Consider the following 19,316-nt stretch of genomic DNA (forward strand, 5'->3'; position numbering starts at 1 on the left):
GACGTGTTGTACGTTCAGAAATGCCTTTTTTGCATAGAACTGTTGTAACGAGTGATTATTTGGTTTACTGTCACCTTCCTGTCAGCTTGGACCAGTCTGGCCATTCTCCTCTGACCTCTGTCATTAACAAGGCCCTTTCACCCACAGATCTGCTGCATGCTGGATGTTTTTTGTTTTTGGCACCACTCTGAGAAAACACTAGAGACTGTGTGAAAATCCCAGGAGATCAGCAGTTACAGAAATACTCAAACCAGCCCATCTGGCACCAACAATCATGCCACGGTCCAAATCACTGAGATCACATTTTTCCCCATTCTGATGGTTGATGTGAACATTAACTGAAGCTCCTGACCCATAGCTGCATGATTTTATGCATTACACTGCTGCCACATGATTGGCTGATTAGATAATCGCATGAATAAGTAGATGTGCAGGTGTACCTAATAAAGCGGCTGGTGAGTGTATTTTATATCAGTGATCATAAGCATTTTACCCACAAATGATAACAAAGCATTTATATCATTCTGAGGTTGCAGAGTATGCTTTTTGTAACACTATACTAAAAGACAACAATAATAGCTTAAAAATAATTGAGTTTCAATAAAGTCCTTTTGCCATTGTAATGTGTCAACATCAGTCACGTTTATGCTTTTAATTATAATTCATTCGCCTCCTTTCTCTTCTTGTTGAACGACCGAACTGAACTAAGATCTCTCTAATGTGAATTATTACTAGTCAAAATTGCAGTATAGATATCTCAAATGGTTTTGACTCCAGTCCAGTAGATGGCTGAAGATCACCGAGAGTTGTTTTTCTAACCGGCATAAAACAAGATGAAAGAAGAGCTGATAATCCGAGAGCCCAGTTCGGTACGAGTTTAATGTCTTTAATTCATTTGATGTATTTATGTTGTATGTGCATCAAGATTGGCATTTTAATGACCGTAAAAGAAGCTTATTATCTCAACATGTCGCATTGTTTGGTGTTGGATGATTAAAAACCTTCAGTTTCAGGAAAAACAAGCAGAAATCTGAGAAAATAAATTTATTTTCTTATATATGTCTGATTCATAAAAAGGACAACGATCCAAGCGAAATGTATTTAAATACAGCGGCTGTTTGTAAATGAATTCAATGTAGCTGATAATATTTTTGTACAGTATATAGTTATAATGGCTGATAATATTCCTGCTCTCAGGAAAATGAAACCAAACACAAAGCGCACGTTTATACCATCTCAAAAACAGTTATGTCGTTTAACAGATCTGCTCTTGTGTTTAATCATATAATAATGTTTTAGAGTTTGATGAATGTCAGTCCATTATAATGATGATGTTTTTGTGTTCAGATGTTCATCATGAGAGAGCAGGTGGATGTGATTCATGCTGGAGAACAGCAGATGCTGCAGACACCAGTGAAGATTGAAGTGAAGCAGGAGATAAAAGAAGAAAACACAACAGAAGAACAACAGAGTGATGAAGATGATGATGAACAGCAGATGCTGCAGACACCAGTGAAGATTGAAGTGAAGCAGGAGGAGATAAAAGAAGAAAACACAGCAGAGGAACAACAGAGTAATGAAGATGTTGATGATTTTATTCCTGCAGGTATTTTTTTCCCTTTAATGTTGTTTTATATTTTCATGAAAATCGACTGTCATGTCAGAATCTGTTACAAAGAAAGGGTACACCTTTTAAAAGGTAAGTCGTAGGACTGTTACGATTTTGAATTATGGCTAACGATAACGATCAGATAATTGCGATTATGATGATTAATTGTCTGTAGCTCCAGGTCACACCTACCGATGACGTGGACCAATGGCAGTAAGAAGGTGTTTAGCAGCTGTTTGCGCTGGCGAACTGTTACAAACCACTGAAACAAACTAAAAAACACCTTTGTTTTGGCCAGATTTTGTTTTAAGTGACGTCACACCCATTCGTTCTTCGATTTCGAATGAAGTCTGCCGGGTCCTTCAAATGCATATAGGGTAAACGCTAGGGTGAACAGCAGAAATCACAAATACTGTTGTGTTCTGCCATAATACCTATGGCTGGGCGATATGGCCAGTTGTTGTTTTTTTCATATCATTCAAAGTTGATATTAATCCTGATTTATGTAAATTTTCTACCATTAATAGGGAAGGAAATCGGTCCCTCCAGGAATTTGCGATAGCAAGAATTTATATACAAATTCAACATTTCTCCGCATTATTTGCAGGAGCTTGCCATTTTGTATAATTTCTAGGGCTGTCAATCGATTACAATTTTTTATCAAATTAATTACATGGTATGCCGATTAATTAATCGTATATATAAATATTTGCTGAGAAAGCCTGTCATTATAAATATTATATTTAATTAATTATAAATAAATGATGTCCTTCATAAAGTCTATGGACTGCGTAAGTTATCTTGTGGTACTCACGTTGCAGCCAAGTGAGCCTGATTCACTGAACAATCACTTGTCCATCTGAGGAAACTGAGCGCCTTTTTGTTTCTTTTTGTGCTGGTTCCGCCTAGTGGCTGGAGTTGCTTTGTGTAGTAGCACTCCTTTGGGACAGTGTTGTGGATGAATCTGAATGTTCTTTGTGCTTGTGCCTCCTATTGGTTGGAGTTTGTTTTGTGGAGTATTTTTTGAAGGACATTGGAGTGATTGGGTCATTTGGTGCACTCATGTAGCAGTTGAATGGCCGGCTTACTGAACATTCATTTGACTGCCCGATGAAACTGAACTGCTTTTTTTTGTTTTTTTTTTTGTGCTGGTTCCGTTAGCGGCTGGAGTTTGTTTTGTTGAGGAACACACCTACGGGACAGTTATGTGGATGAACCTACACATTCTTTGTGTTTATTCCACCTATTGTATAGAAACAACGGACATGAGCAATCCGATGGCAAAGTTGTCACGGGGGCTCTTGTAGGCGTACACGGACTGTTTGAGTTTAGAGGGATGGACGCCAGTTGGCGCTGACGTGCGCGGGGTTAATGCACACATTTTTCTTTTTTCTGTTTGTTTGGCTCGGGGGGAGGTTTGGGGTTTGATTGTTGCACTAATGTTGGAATGTGGTCTTTATAATTTGATCTATTAATTATCAATATAAAAATTATAAAAATTATAATCTATTTTTTCTAATATGTCAAAATGTCAAATGTTAAAATGAGTGGATTGTCTCTCTCCACGTGGAATGTGAATGGGTTGGGGCACCCCATAAAAAGAAGGAAGGTTATTTCTCTCTTAAATGTAAGAAGTATGATATAGTGTTTCTTCAAGAAACACATCTTTCCCTGCAGGAAGCTGAAAAATTTGGGAAGATATGGGGTGGACATATTTTCTTTAGTGCTGGCTCAAGTAAGAGCAGGGGAGTCATTACACTGTTTAGAAAGCATCTACAATTCAAATGTCTCAAGCAGATTAAAGAGAAATTAGGAAGTCATTATTGTTTTAGCAGAAATTCAGGGGCAAAGGTTGATTTTGGCTAATATGTTGCAAGAAGTTGCAAGCCACTGGCACCCCTCATGATATAATATTGGGAGGAGACTATAATCTTTTGATGGACTCAGTCTTTGATCATAGTGAATCAAAAGTGTGTAAGCCCCCTAGAGCAATATTGATGCTTCACAGGATGTGTAAAAATCTTGGACTTACAGATATTTGGAGACTTTTGAACCCATCTGGTAGGGACTATACATTTTTTCATCAGTCCATAAGATTTACTCTAGAATATATATATATTTTTTTATATATATCTAAGTCCCTCATTTCATCTGTTGTTGATTGCTCAATTGGAAACATCTTAGACTCAGATCACGCCATGGTGAGTTTAGAGATACACATACACATACAGAAAAAAGAAATCATATACAGTACTGTGTAAAAGTCTTCGGCACATAAGATGTTTCACAAAAACATTTGTCTTAAGATGGTTATTTATATCTGCTACATTAGTGTGTCAATAGGAAATATATATGAGTCCGATGGGGAGGAGAAGAGAATGTTGAGAAGCCTCCGGGTGTTAAAAAAATGAGTGTGTCTCATAAAACTTTGGCCAGGATTTTGAAATCAACATTCAAAAGTGATATTGGTCTATAATTATCCTTTTCGAGGAGCATAGAAATGGAAGCCTCAGATAGAGTAGGAGGAAGGGAGCCCTTTTTAAAGGAGTCATTGTATAGCTTTGCCAGAATAGGAACTGAAAGGGGGGCAAAAGCTTTATAAAACTTAGCTGTAAAGCCGTCAGGGCCAGGGGGCTTTCCAGACCGTAAGGATTTAATCGCCTCCTGTATCTCTGATTCTGTAATTGTGTTGTCAAGGCACTTGGTAAAGTTTTTGTCAATTGTGGGGTACTCAAGCAAGCTGAGGGAATCTAACATAACATCTAAAACCATCTAACTTTTAGTTACAACTAGCTATTGTAGACAGTCTAAGTCTAACATAATATCTGCCTTAAGATACTGTAAATGTGTTAAGATCTTACTAGCTTTGTTGGCATTGTTCACTCCCTTGGTATTCCAGGAGACTAGTCGCAGACACCCATCCCTCAATGTGGTGTTATTAACCATTCTGAAGTGTTATTGAGACGGGGTGGTGCTGAGCTGGTGGGATGCATTTTGAATCCAAACAGAAGAAGGGAACTGAGGAAACAAACAAGACCAAAACAAAAACACAACCACCCACCAGTAACAATTAACTTTCCTGAGCACTTAGGCTCGACTTGTGCTAACAATTCTATCCTTCTGGATCTCTGTTCCCTGTATTAACAGTAAGCCCTATAAAACTTTGAACAGAAACAAAAGTTCAAAACATGACTTTTATAGTAAAAACATGCAAAAGGGAAGAAACCTAAAGAAAACTGGTGGACAACAGTCCCAGAAGATGTATAAAAAGAATGTTTATGACCTGGTCCATAACACGGGCCAATGTTGAAAGGCATGTGTGCAAAGTTGCATAAAGAACCTAATAATTGAACAGCCCCTCACACCGAGGCTTAGCCTCATAATGCCTAATACTGTATGTGAAGTAAGCATGTCTGCATGTTCAGTCAATCAGGCAGACATTGCTTGGAGACAAAAATAACAGACATTTAGGTATACACATGCAAACTGCTGGCTGTAAGGCATCAGAATAGTTTTTATAGTACAGTATTACAAGGGGAAAGAACCCTGAAGAAACAACAGTGAAGTACAGTATCCGTAAATACACAACAAGAACATATAAGAGTTGATTCATAACATGCTGGAGACAAAAAAATGACATGTGCGAAATTTCCTAAAGAGGTTAATTATTAAACAGCCCCTCATTGGAACATTCATGGGACCTAATACCATAATGTCTGGAGTGCGACCAATACGTCTGCATATTCAGTCATTCAGGCAGACACTGCTTGTGAATAAAAATAACAAGTTTCTCCTTTTTTTTACTCCTCCTCTCCATTTCCTTCTGTGGTTGGTACTATAATAGTTTTCGACTACCTGGATGATAAATGTGCAAACCAACGGGTGCGTAATCCTCGTAAATGGTGACTGGGCTGCCTTGGTAAACCAGCTTGCCTCTTTTGGCTTGAACCTCGCGGATAATCAACTGTTTTTGCTGATAGTGGTGAAGCCGGATAATGACTGGCCTTGGTTTCGTCCCGGTCGCTGGTTTACTGATGAGAGCTCTATGTGCCCGGTCGATCTTCAGTGGAGAGGATAGAATATTTTCTCCCAGAATGTCTACAAGGAGCTGCGTGAAGAAAACTGAAGGACGAGGCCCTTCGATCGATTCTGGTAAGCCCATGATTCGAATATTTTTACAGCGGCTGCGTGACTCGAAATCAACAACTTTATCTTGTAGCTCTCAGTCAGAGTGGCGCAGGCCGCTTCTAATGCCAGCATCCGTTCTTCCAGTACATTGGCGCCAGCTTCGAGCGAGGCAATCTTGTGTATGTGATCCAACACCTTGGTCTGAATACGGTTTATTTTCTCCTCAAGTGTTGAGATGGTTGATTTAAAATCATTGATAGGGCCTGGCGGTGTTGTTCCAGGAGTTTGACCATTGCCGCCATGTTAAGCTCGCTGGTAGCTTCATCTGCGGAGTCCATTTTCAGTTCTTTTTTGTTTTGCTTAGCCGACTTAGAAGTCATGTTTAGACAAAATTGTAGCACCCACTACTATTTGTCCATTCAGAACTTAAATAGTCGCGCAAATGGGCTTAAAATGTAAGGTTAAACTAAAAGATGTGGGAACGAGAGACAAACGCATCTACTCCATTAGCTCTCATTTCCGGATGTTGAATTCCATGTTTTAAACTTTAATTCTGTTTCATCATTAAAATTGTGTCTAATGAAAGTATTTCATAAAACTTTAAACAAATGAAAATGGAACAAGTACTTTTCAACAGACCATTGCATTTTTATGTCTTTTTTTTTTTTTTACCAAATGAAGTGCTTCAATAAAAATCTTCACGACATAATCTAAAACACTACATTGGTCTTATTTTTTGTCAAATAAAGTGTTGTACAGCAGAGAATCACAGTATAAATGAAAACATTGATAAACTTATTCAGTACAACAGCACTCTCTTGACATATATTGCTTAAATATTATTATTATTATTATTAATCATTATTGTTATTATTATTAAAGTGAATATTACATTTTATTATACAGTTGTAATATATCCCTATTCCAATTTCACTTATCTAGTTGAATTAAGCTTTTATTTTGACATGAAAGCTTTTCAATTTATGTGTCGTTTTGACAGTAGCTTCACACTTCCAGATAAGCTATTGGATATGTGGCCCAGTATGATTATTAAAGTGCAAAATGCTGTGATTTAATAATATATGTATGTGCTGCAGAGTGCTCTGCTCTGTCAGCTTCTACAACGTTGCACACCACGTATTATATCGTTAGTGTTTAGTGAATGAGTGGCTTCACACATTCACTTTAAAGGGCACAGCACATGCAGACTAAATCACAGCCTTTTGCAGTTTAATAAACACACAATGACTAATTAATTGTACATCAGTTTTTTTCCAAAATATGTCAAATTTGTGTGTGAGCATTTGAAAGCGGTTATGTGTCAGTCAGACTACTGGTACTGTAAAAACTTGAGTATGGTGACATCTTTTTTTTTATTTTAGTATCGACTTGGTCAACTTGATGTGTTTTACTGTTTTTCAGACCTGATGGAAGTGAAAGAGCAACGTCAAGAGATGACTAAGAAGAATTTCTCACTAAAAAAGCCTCAAAGAAAAGCAGCCAAAAATACTCTCACCTGCTCTCAGTGTGGAAAGAGTTTCACATATAAATGCCAGCTTAAAATACACATGAGAGTTCACACAGGAGAGAAGCCTTACACATGCCATCAGTGTGGGAAAAGTTTCATTAATAAAGGACACCTTGATGTGCACAAGAGAATTCACTCTGGAGAAAAACCTTACACATGTAATCAGTGTGGAAAATGTTTCACGCAAAAAGAATATCTTAATGCTCACACAAGAATTCACACTGGAGAGAAGCCTTATACGTGCCATCAGTGTGGAAAAGGTTTCACACAGAGAGGAAGTCTTAATGTACACATGAGAATTCACACAGGAGAAAGGCCTTTCACATGCCATCTGTGTGGAAAAAGTTTTGCATATGCAGATTATCTCAAAAATCATCTCCGCTGTCACTCTGGAGAACGGCCATTCGAATGTGATAAGTGTGATAAAACATTTGTTCTGGCACGATCTCTAAAAAAACATCTGAAAACTCACAAAAATGAGAAGCCTTACAATTGTTCTTTTTGTGGCAAAAGCTTTGCACGCCTGTTCTATTTTAAAGAGCACCAGAAAATTCATACCGGTGTGGGGGCTCATATGTGCTTTGAATGTGGAAAGACCTTTATTACAGCCAGCGACTTGAAAGAGCACCAAAGAATTCATACTGGAGAAAAACCTTACAAGTGCTCACACTGTGGAAAGAGTTTCACTCTGTCACAACATTTAAAAAATCACGAGAGAATCCATACTGGAGAGAAACCATACAAGTGCTCACACTGTGAAAAGAGTTTCACTTGCTCACAAAACCTGAAAAAACACGAGAGAATTCACACTGGAGAGAAACCTTACAAGTGCTCACAATGTGAAAAGAGTTTCACTCAGTTAGGAAACCTGAAAAAACACGAGAGAATCCATACTGGAGAGAAACCATACAAGTGCTCACACTGTGAAAAGAGTTTTACTTGGTCAGACAGCTTGAAAACACACGAGAGAATCCATACTGGAGAGAAACCATACCACTGCTCTTCGTGTGGGACAAGTTTCAGGGCAGCAAGGATTCTAGTGACTCATATGAAAAAGTGTTGCCCAAAATAATCACAGGGAGCAGTCCATCTTCAGGAACAATGCTTCAAGTAACTAGCTGGAAATTCAGATAATCCCAAAGATGGAATTTCTCCCACAAGAGCATAATTTAAAATCACCTGCAGTGATTAAGTTTGTCCTTGTTCAACAAAGGACATTTAGGGTAGGTAATCGTATTAACCCTCCAATGGTATTTGGTCATTTTTGATCAAAATAAATTTTCCTCATTTAGAATTTTTTTTTCTTCCTTTGTCTGAGTAGTACAAGACTTGGTGACTTTTCTTCCATTTGCCATCTGAACATACAAAAACAAATTGGGCTTGATTTGATAAGTCCACGTGGTCGTTAAAAAAAAGCAGCACATTTGGTATTTGCGGTCAAAATTGACCGACCATGGAAAATGAATGGGAAAGACCAAAAAACAGAGCATATTTTTTTCATGTCAAATATAATCAATAAATATAATCAATAAATCAGCCACAATGCAAAAAAAACAAAAAAACAAAAAAACAGACCGAAATTGTGGTGAGACTCTAAAACATCCTCAGTGCAAAACACACACGCAAAATTAAAAATGTTTACTCTAATTCTTCTGTTTTATACTCTAATTGAATTTTCAGAATTTTGCAGTTCCTTTCTGTTTCTTGATATTCATTTTCTTGACATTATTATGCATTTACTTTGAGTTATTACATTTTTATGTTTGAAATACATTTTTGGTAGAAAAATGCTTATTCTGTGTCTTCTCTTTGTAACACCGTGGTCAGGTTTGATTGCAAGCATAATGACATTAACTGCAAAATCAATTTTAAAATGCTAAACTTTTACAAATAATAGATAGATATTGTCTAAATAGATATCCAAATGCATATCTTGTGATAAAATATAAAATTAGATTACAACAAGCCATCAGACTACACAGTAGGTGGCTACAGCCATCTACTGGCTGTTACTGGCATTACATGCTTTTCTTGTTATTTATATTTTATTTACCAGATGGCAACAATCTGCCTACAATTTATGTCACATTCTCCTATTTTCTTCATGTTTCAACTTAGAAGTGTAGGTTCTGAATTTCATTTTCTTTTTTTCAAAAATTTGCTTATTTGTATATGCAAATTAATAGTAAATTGAGAAATGTACATGTAAATAAAATTTAAAAAAGCATGAAATCCCTAAAGAATTTTTTTTATCATTATCATCATAAAGCGTTATACATCTGACCCTTTCGGTCAAAAATGACCATGAATACCAAAAGGAGGTGCCATTTTTCAATACCATAAGAGGGTTAATTCAGAAAACTTGATGATGCTTTTCTGTTATGAGTGGGCTAATTAGTATTTTAACTGAAATAAATGTATATTTAATTTTTGTTGTCTTAGCTGTTGACTGTATTGTGATAAAAGCTTAACCAGTCCACAACTCTATCAATGTGGAGTAAAGGTTGACTGATTTTATTGGTTTTGATGATTAATATCTACTTTGGAACTATTGTTATAAAAAAAAAAAAAAAAAAAAAAAAATCAACAACAGTAGATAAAGGTGCTGTAAGCAATTTTTGCTGTTCTGGAACTTCCATGAGACTTAGTGATTGAACTAGCCACACCCACTCTTTTCAAAATGCGCACTCCAAAGATACTGTTGAGACCGAGCAGAGGATTAGTGCATCTTCCCAAGGTTGTCAAACACAACAGTAGCAAAATATGAATGTGACATAAATCCTCAATGATCCACTTCAACTACAACACTGTGAGAGCACGCAAAATGATTGAAAGGCAGACAGCTTCGGAGCCAGGACACTTGTTTCAGTGTTGTCTTTTAGTAAATGGGGCAATTTTCTGAATACCGTTCCATTAAAAAAAAATTGCTTACAGCACTTATAATGATAGTTTTTTTTTTTTTTTTTGGGATTTTCTCCCATTTTCTCCCCAATTTGGCAATTCCCAATGCTCAATAGGTACTTGTGGTGGTGCAGTTGCTCACCTCAATCCAGGTGGCAGACAAATCTCAGTTGCCTCCGCTTCTGAAACAGTTTGCCCGTGCATCTTATCACGTGGCTTACTGGGCGCATTACCACAGAAACATGTGGAAGCTTACGCTATTCCCTGCAATCTCCACGCACAACTTACCACATGCCCCATCGAGAGCGAGAACCACTATATCGCAGCCACGAAGAGGGTAACCCTCCCTAGCAACCGGACCGATTTGGTTACTTTGGAGGCCTGGCTGGAGTCACTCAGCACACTCTCGATTCTAACTCACGACACCAGGGGTGGTAGTCAGCGCCATTGTTCGCTGAGCTACCCATGCCTTCTAACTGATATATGAATAAAACAGAATATCGCCTCTGTAGAATCTCTTGCTTCCACCAGGACGAAGTACTTGACAGTTACGAGTGAGAAACCTATTCTGATGTATTACCTTTCATACCTTACCTTACAAAAGATTTAGTCGACAAGCAAAGAGCTAACCCAGTCCTTCAAGTAGTCCACTTGGATTTGGGAGAAAAACTTCCACCCACTGTAAGAATGGAACTACCTGACCTTCCCTTCTTTTTATGGGAACGGAACCATCTTGAGTTAAAAGATGGAGTTCTTTACAGGAAATGGCATAAAGATTCCAACAATTATTGGTTTGTGTTGCCAGAAGAACTTATAATTCTTCACTGTAATCAGTGCAAATGATAGTATGGGTCAAATGGTCACATAGACAACTCTGAATCTGGCTTGATCCAGGTTATACTGGCCAAGAATGGCTGCTGAAGTGGAAAAGAAAGTTAGGACATGTGGTCGCTGTGTGCATAAGATTTTTCTCTAACTATGCTGGGGCAATTCCTACACAAAACCAAAGGGCAAGAACAGTAGCAAAGTGCCTATGGGATCACTTTGTTGTGCATTATGGGTTTCCTGAGTGCCTTCATAGTGACCAGGGTCCAGATTTTGAGTCATCCACTATCAAGGAGTTCTATGACATACAGGAATTTAGAACATTTCAATGACACCTTACCATCCAAGGGGAAACCCTGTGGAACGCTTCAGTAGAACTTTGCTCAATATGCTTGGCACATTGGAGGAAAAGGACAAAGCCCATAGGCGAGATTTTGTCAAGCCATTTGTCCATGCATATAATTGCATGATGTATGAAGTTACAGAGTCTACTCCTTACGGGTTTATGTTTGGGCCCAATCTAGGTTCCTATTGACCTTACCTTTGGATTTCCATATCCAGATTCCATATCAAGTTTGCAGCAGTCCCATTCCCAATATGACCAACTGAAAGAAAACAACCTACTTGCCTTATGCAGTCTACTTAAGAGTGCAGAAAAGAACAAAGCTACTGTAGGTTTGACAAATGTGTGACCAATTCCTCCCTAGAGGCTGGTGACCGTGTATTGAGAAGAAATGTCTGCCTTCGTGGGAAGCACAAGTTAGCGGACAAGTGGGAGTTTGAGGTCTATTTAGTGATGAAGCAAGCAGCTGATTTACCTGTCTAAACTGTTCGTCCTGAAAACAAGGATGGTCCTCTTCTTACTCTTAATAGGGATCTTCTGCTCCCTCGTAGATTCTTGCCAGCACCTGAAGTTTTAAACCCTGCTTCATACAAACCTATTTCGAGGCCAAGAACACGCCAGAACCCTGGTGTTCAAGAATCTGACAACGACTCTATCTTTGATCCAGAAAATGAAAATTCTCTCCGGTGGTATGACAATTCCTGACTCATGGAAACAGTTAGATCCTCCACTGTTCATGAAATCTTCAAACCAAGTGAAAATATGGATGGCTCTCCTGCCGCTGAGTCAGCCAATCCAATTATTTTAGATGTGGGTACTTTGCAAGAAATTCAGAACGAAGAATTACCTGTTGATATCAAGATGGTGACTTACCTATTGATGCTCCCAATAAGGACTTCAGGAATTAATAAAATGAGACATAAACCTGATGTAAACCCAACTGATTGCAAAAGGAAATTACCTGTTCAAGAATAAGTAGTTGAAGCAGACTGCATTGCTGAAGTCCTGGATGTCCCTGTGGGAGAAAATGAAAAACCGTCAGCAGTTGAAACAAGAGATAATCCAAATTCTCCTCTCAGACGATCTACTTGGCAAAGAGAGAGACCTGAAAGACTTGCCTATTTTTTAGCTTGGAAACCCACTGATACACATTGTATAGCTATTGTTCAAAGTATTGAACACCGCCCTTGTTAACTCCCTCAGTGATAGTTCACCAAATGTGGTGACCAGTTAGACAGTCAGAACATAAAGTGGAATTTCAGGAGAGGAGAGTGTAACCCAGTTTAAATAATGGGTATTTGTTAAAATTATAGTTTATATGATAAAGTGTCAAGTATTACATATATACATTTATGTAGGATTGTATAAAATAAAATGTTGGTTTGTTAAAGCTTCACAATAAAGAATGACATATCTAGTCAATCAGAGTTTTTGTGCACCGAAAGAGACGTGCAGGTTAGGTGAGAAATCGAGAAAAAAGTTTGATCTGAACTTGTGTTAAACTTTTTTAAAAATTATTTAAAACCTTTGAAATTGCACACAAACAGGACAAAAATTGATTGAAACCTTGTTACATCGGATCATCCAGTGTCAATTGTGTCCTTTTGATACCACAGAGTTAATATTTCAACTTGTTGAGATTATTGCCAGACTAATTAATCTAAAAAATTGAGTGATAAAACACAATACATTTTCCATGTAACAGATAACATTTTATTTGGTTCATTAGTGTTTTCTCTCTATTCATGTTGTATTTTGAAGTGATATTGTGGAAGTTATTTGTTTGCAATTGTGGTCATAGTTCCATAGTGTGATCATAGTTTCATAGTCAAACTTTATGGTTTATTGGTTGTTCACTGCAGCTCATTAATACTATGGTTGGTTGCATGTGCCTGTAGAAAAGAAAAAAAAGAAGTGAATAGAGAAATAATGAAATATAATATGTTACTCATTATGGAGAAATAATTGTATGTTTCACTTGCCTCTTTTGTTGGATGTTTTGTTAAAAAAAATGATATTAATGATCCACAAAATGTATACTCTGACCTGTGATCCGAAGTATAGGCCTCTACAGAACAATAATGGGCGTTTTCAATCTGAGATGGCCGTTTTTCAAATATCCAGTGAAAGTAGGGAATCTCGATGTAGTAATCAATGGGTGTTTCTAAACCTGGGTCTTTCTGAACTATCCAGTGAAAGTAGGGGATCTCAATGTAGTAGGCAGAACATGTAAATTGGTTGAAAAACGTCCATCCTGGTATGATAACGCACTCTCAGACCAGGTTTTTTTTTGTTTTAGCTGGATCTCCCCATTTAATAGTGAGCCACCCAACCCGACACTAAAAGATGGCAGACTTAAAAGCACAGTATTTTTTCCCTTTTTCACTCATCTTCTTCACCAAAGCAAGAGACTTTCACCACAGAGACTGTTTTCCTATTTTCCCATGGGATTGAAATATCTCTGGTCTAGAATTTGAGAACAAAAAGACTGGTCTTATGTGACGTGAACTTGAGTCTTTGATGTTAAACTTAAATCTTTGTGTTTAGTTACATGTAACTGTTGATTCCTTCTGAATATTTTGAAAAGGATTTCCATTGTTTACTTGAATTTATTAATTGGAATTGTGAATGCCGGTGAACGTGTGAAGTAACTTAGAGGGTACACCTATGGTAAATAATGTAATAGAAAATGAATGTGATTCCATTGTTTGTTTGTTTATTATTATTATTGTATTTATTTTTATTTCATTTATTTTATCTCAAACCAAAACCTAATGAAAGAATAAAAACATCAGTAAAACTATTAATTATATTCATAGCCTAAACATAAATTATGTGTCTTCCTGTTATTGCTCAGGCTACCTCTTCCTTTGTGCTCTGTAGTCTTCTGATGTTACTTTTTCTGGTCTATTAGTCAAGTACCCGATACGGTCGTCTTGTTAAATAAACAAAAATCTTCATCTGGGAAATATATAGGCCATAAATAAAAACACAATTGTAGTAAGGCTGAATCTCCGTCATTGTTTATGGACTAATGCATGATTATTAGAACAGGATGTTTTAAAAAAGACAGATAAGATAGACATTAAGAAGCATAGACATTATTGAATGTTAGTACGTATAGAACATTTATTTAACCTGTATTGATAGTAGAGTTCATGCAGATTTTGACTGATTTGGTGCAGCATGAGAACCATTGTACTTATTATAAATAATTGTATGTTATGTATGTATGCATGTAGAGGTGTTAAGTTTGAAAAAAGTGTGTTTGAAGGTTATTAATTGTTATCTATTTTTTTAAAACAAATGTGCTAATGATCAATGTGCCAACCAATTCCATTCACACATAATGTTAGCAAGCTAGCATAGTTTATCATATTCTTACAAATCTCTTAGCAAAATATAACTGATAGCCATCACTGTTAACTCAAATCAATATATTTTTAAAATCTTTCTCTGTGTATTTCTAAAAGATTTTTAGCGAGTGTTATTTTTATGTATTTATTTGTTCAGAATATGAGGGTCTGGTGGAGGCTGGAGGAGATGAGGCCCTCATATGTCTGAAATTATACATTGTAGAAGGATTAATGTTTGTAATCTATGCTATCAGTAATGCGCTAGTTAGTCGCGAGTCACCGATAAAAGAAAAGAAGAAGAAAATGAAGAAGGAGCCACACTCCAGTCCAGTAGGGGGCGGAAGAACACCGAGCGTTATTTTGAGACCGCCTTAAAATACAAGAAGATGAAAGAAGAGCTGACAGTGCGAGCGCTCAGTCCGGTACGTGTTTAATGTGTTTTACATCATTGTATGTATTTATATTGCATGTACATCAAGAGTTATGTGGATCAGTATATTTCTGTGCATGTTGTTTTTCTCTTTGGCGTTTTAATGACCGTAAAGAATGTCGCACTGTATTTTGACAGACGCTTTAAAATATTCAGTTTCAGGAAAACTTAGATTTAATTTCTGATATATGAGCTCTTTAAATACAGCGGCTGTTTGTAAACGAGTTTAATGAAGCTGACAATTAATTGGACAATATATAGTCTGTTATAACAGCTGGTAATATTCCTTCTGTCAGGAAGATGAAACCAAACACAAAGCTATTTTGTTTAACAGATCTGTTCTTGTGTGTGTAATTATAATAATGTTTTAGAGTTTGATGAATGTCAGTCGATTATAATGATGATGTTTTTGTGTTCAGATGTTCATCATGAGAGAGCAGGTGGATGTGATCTGCTGTAAATCAGTAGGAACTGATCTGTCCATGCTGGATATTGATGATTTCATCACAGAAATCTCTCAGCTAAACAAAGAAGTGACGTCACTGAAGAAAGAGGTGACGTCACTGAACGCAAAGCTGAAGGAGACAGAACTCGTTTCACGCTGTATCTGTTTTGAGCGAGTTAAAGTTGAGATTGTAAGTAAGTTTCAAATGATGTGATATGACTGTGACTCTGTGATGATGAACGGTACAGATGTGATTGTGTTGTGTTTGTCAGGAGCTGGAAAAGGTTTCCTGTCAATCTTCAGTGTGTGTGACTGATGGGACCTCCACAGAATGTCAGGATTCAGTGTGGAGCGGCAGAGATCAGTCCACACCACAGCAGCTGCTGGACAAACTCTCTGAACAGAGATCCAGAGACACACAGGACTCACAGCTCACTTTACTCTGTTCTACTGATGCTCAGGAGAGTGTGTGTGACAGTAATCAGGGTGATCAAACCTCCACAGAGTCTCTGACTTCTGTCTGTAACGCTGGAGAACAGCAGATGCTGCAGACACCAGTGAAGATTGAAGTGAAGCAGGAGGAGATAAAAGAAGAAAACACAGCAGAGGAACAACAGCGTGATGAAGATGATGATTTTATTCCCTCAGGTGTGTTTCTTCCTTTACTGTTGTTTTTCATGACTTTAAACCGAAAACCAAATTAAGCACTTTTAGTTTGTATGTTATTGACGACAGTGTCTCACCTTCTGGATTAGCAGTTCGCTATATGACTCTATATAGGACCGTGTATACTTCTTTTTGCTGCGTTCTGGATCAGATCACGCCCAGTCGACCGTGTTGCCTTTCAAAGTATACTCTTTTGACAGCAAGTCAATATGAACGCGTGCGACGACTGTATTCTTAAACTCTTTTAGTACATGCAACAACGATGCGCACAGACGAGGATTGTCAGAGTGTCGGGAAAATCTGGACTGTCTCTGCAGACTGTGCTGATGACAAAATTTGTGTCATGCATACTGTGCATATTGTGTCAGCAAGGTGGACAACCAAAGTGTACTATTGCTTTTTACATGCTTATTAAACCTCAAAAGGCTGCAATTTAATTATATAAATATATATAGTCTGCATGTGCTGCACGGTTGATTAGCCCTTTAATTTCTGTCATCTACAAACACAGAATGCTCGCGATGCACACGTTGAGGTTTTTACATTGAAGCACGAAGCACATGCAGACTGTATATTTGTTTTTTATTAAATCATATTATTTTGTAGTTTAAACAATACACTAGGACATATCAGGAATTTAATGTGATTTATTGTGCATTAATACATTCATTTTATCCCAAATATGTCATTCTGTTTTTATTAGGGGTGGGTAAAAATATTGATTTTCCGATGCATCACAATTAGGGCGGCAACTAACGATTATTTTGATAATCGACTACTGTAACGATTATTAGAACGATTATTCGGCGATTATTGCAGCGATTAATCATTAGCTCTTAACCGATTATTCAGCTTGTGCCCTGACTTAAAAGGTTGTATTAAACGTGCTTACTAACAATAAAGAGGACAAAATCATCTTTTAAAAACACCTCTAAATGACATTCACTGAATTAAAGGGAAAAAATACTTTTTAAGCTTAATTCAGTAAAGAAATTCACTGCAAAAAAAAAAAAATCCTCTTGTTATCAAGTGTTTTTGTCTTGTTTTTCATTTAAAATAGTCTAAAAATCCTTAAAACAAGATACATTTACTTGAGAAGTAACATATAAGATATTTTGACTTGCTTTAAGAGAATGAATCTTAAATATAAGTGTATTTTTTCACTTGTTATACTTCTGCGAGTGCAGTAAAGACAAAATATACTAATATTCAAGATTTATTCATTCTAAATATCTGATATGCTGCTTCTCAGATGAATGCATCTTTTTTTTTTAAAGGATTTTTAGATATTTTAAAATATTTGTGTTTTTAATATTATATTCAACATTCTTTAACATTAAAAAAAAATATACGTTGTTTAAATGGAGTTTTAAATATTTATATTGGAAAACAAGCCGAAACAAAAACAAATAAAAAATTTATTTTGTTGCCGTGTATAATGGGGTGAAGACTACCCTCTCTCTCATTTCTGTTCACTTCAATCTTTAACTCACAAAAAATCTAACTCTCTCTTATTAATAAAGCTGCGTATTGCCAATTTTCTTAACGTTAAGAAATGCACAGTGTCACATATATTATGATTCAATAAGTCGCAAGCCATCACGTTATAATCTAGCTGCATTAAGCGTGCACGCTCGAGGGATTAGCGTCCCCGTGACAGAGTGTGCATCAGCCGGGTGCAGTTTCAATCTCTCCCCCTTAGATCGGGACATTCGAGCAACTCATAGAAGAGGTGCTGACCGCACAGAGAAATGCCAGTTTCGGAGTTTGTAGTTATTTACATGATCTGCTTCTGTATTATTTGAACTTTAATAAAGCTATAACGCATTAAATATAACTGCATTTAAGATGCTCGACACACAAGTTTTGCTCCAGCTCCACTTACTCCACAACGAGAGTGCTTTTGTATTTATTCATTTGATATTTTTGCATTATAATTCCCTCATACTTTGCGATCTACATCACTTGAAGCTCTTTGAAAAGTTTAGAGTGCATTTGGACTGTGAGCTGTGTAATTCTTCCTCTCCTCAGTCAGGCGCAAACTGCAGTGCTGCTCTTGCACATCATCATTAGAGTTTAATCTGATCTCATGTTACGTTAATGAGATCAAACGACTATTCGACAACGAAAAGTTTTGTCGGCAATTTTTTATTGTCGACATTATCCCAAGATCGATCTTATACTCTATGCGCAACCCTCCAATACAATGAAAGTAAATCGCAAGAATTTGCAACCAAATTTCGCACAGGGTGGCAAAAATTTATATATTTGGCAACTGGCTGGTAAATGTTTAGATTTCACTCACCAGTGAATTAATTGTGTAGTATAGTGGTGGAGTATTCAGCAACAAAATCCTTTCACTGCATGATGAGTGTAGCAGTTGTTCCATGTAATATGTGTCCAAAGACGAAATCCACACGACTTATTTGTCATTGAATAAAGTCTCTTTTATTACCCTTTCTGTTCTCTACTCTCAGTTTTTGTTAAAAAACAACAGTAAAGAAACATTTAATTCTACTCACGCATAGCACAGATGAAGTAATGCCATTCGAGTCCTCTCTCGTTAAGTTGTGCTCATTTACAGGCGCTCTTTACAGAAATGCTGGTTTTCTTAAAGAGACGGTACCGGTTTTAGCACGTATTTAACAAATCAATGTTGACAAATGAATGCTTTCAAATGCTCACACTTATTTGAGCATGTGCTCTGTTACTCCCTTTACACTGATATGGACAATTAATCAAATTAAAATCGTGATATGTCCTAGTGTGATTATTAAACTGTGAAAGGCTACAATCTTAGTCTGTATGAGCTGCATGCTTTAAATTAATGTGTTTAGCAGACCGATCATATACTGGGAACTCCACAGACATTGAGAATAATTTGCATTGTATGAGATGAGTGAGGAGAGCACTAATCCACTGTAAGCAGGTAGCACATGCAGACTATATTCAGTGCTGTGTTCTTCTGTTTTTGTGAATCTCATACTAAATTTGTTCAAAAATTCTAACAAAATCTAACATAAAACAAAGGCAGTCTGAGTAAACGCAAAATACAGTTTTTAAATTATAATGTTATTTATTGAAG

General features: G+C 36.8%; 1 protein-coding gene and 1 pseudogene across 1 annotated transcript in view; both read left to right on the forward strand.

Moving 5' to 3' along the window:
• The first annotated feature begins 818 nt into the window (after positions 1-818).
• Positions 819-19,316, forward strand: part of LOC127418542 (uncharacterized) — a 164,512-nt gene continuing 146,014 nt past the window's right edge. The window contains 1 exon segment of the mRNA XM_051659121.1: positions 819-869. Within this exon segment, the coding sequence (XP_051515081.1) occupies positions 834-869 (36 nt within the window). The 5' untranslated portion in view covers positions 819-833.
• Positions 1,531-9,855, forward strand: LOC127418615 (zinc finger protein 501-like; annotated as a pseudogene).

Source organism: Myxocyprinus asiaticus, chromosome 28 (assembly GCF_019703515.2).
Source record: "Myxocyprinus asiaticus isolate MX2 ecotype Aquarium Trade chromosome 28, UBuf_Myxa_2, whole genome shotgun sequence".
In the NCBI taxonomy this organism is placed as follows: domain Eukaryota; kingdom Metazoa; phylum Chordata; class Actinopteri; order Cypriniformes; family Catostomidae; genus Myxocyprinus; species Myxocyprinus asiaticus.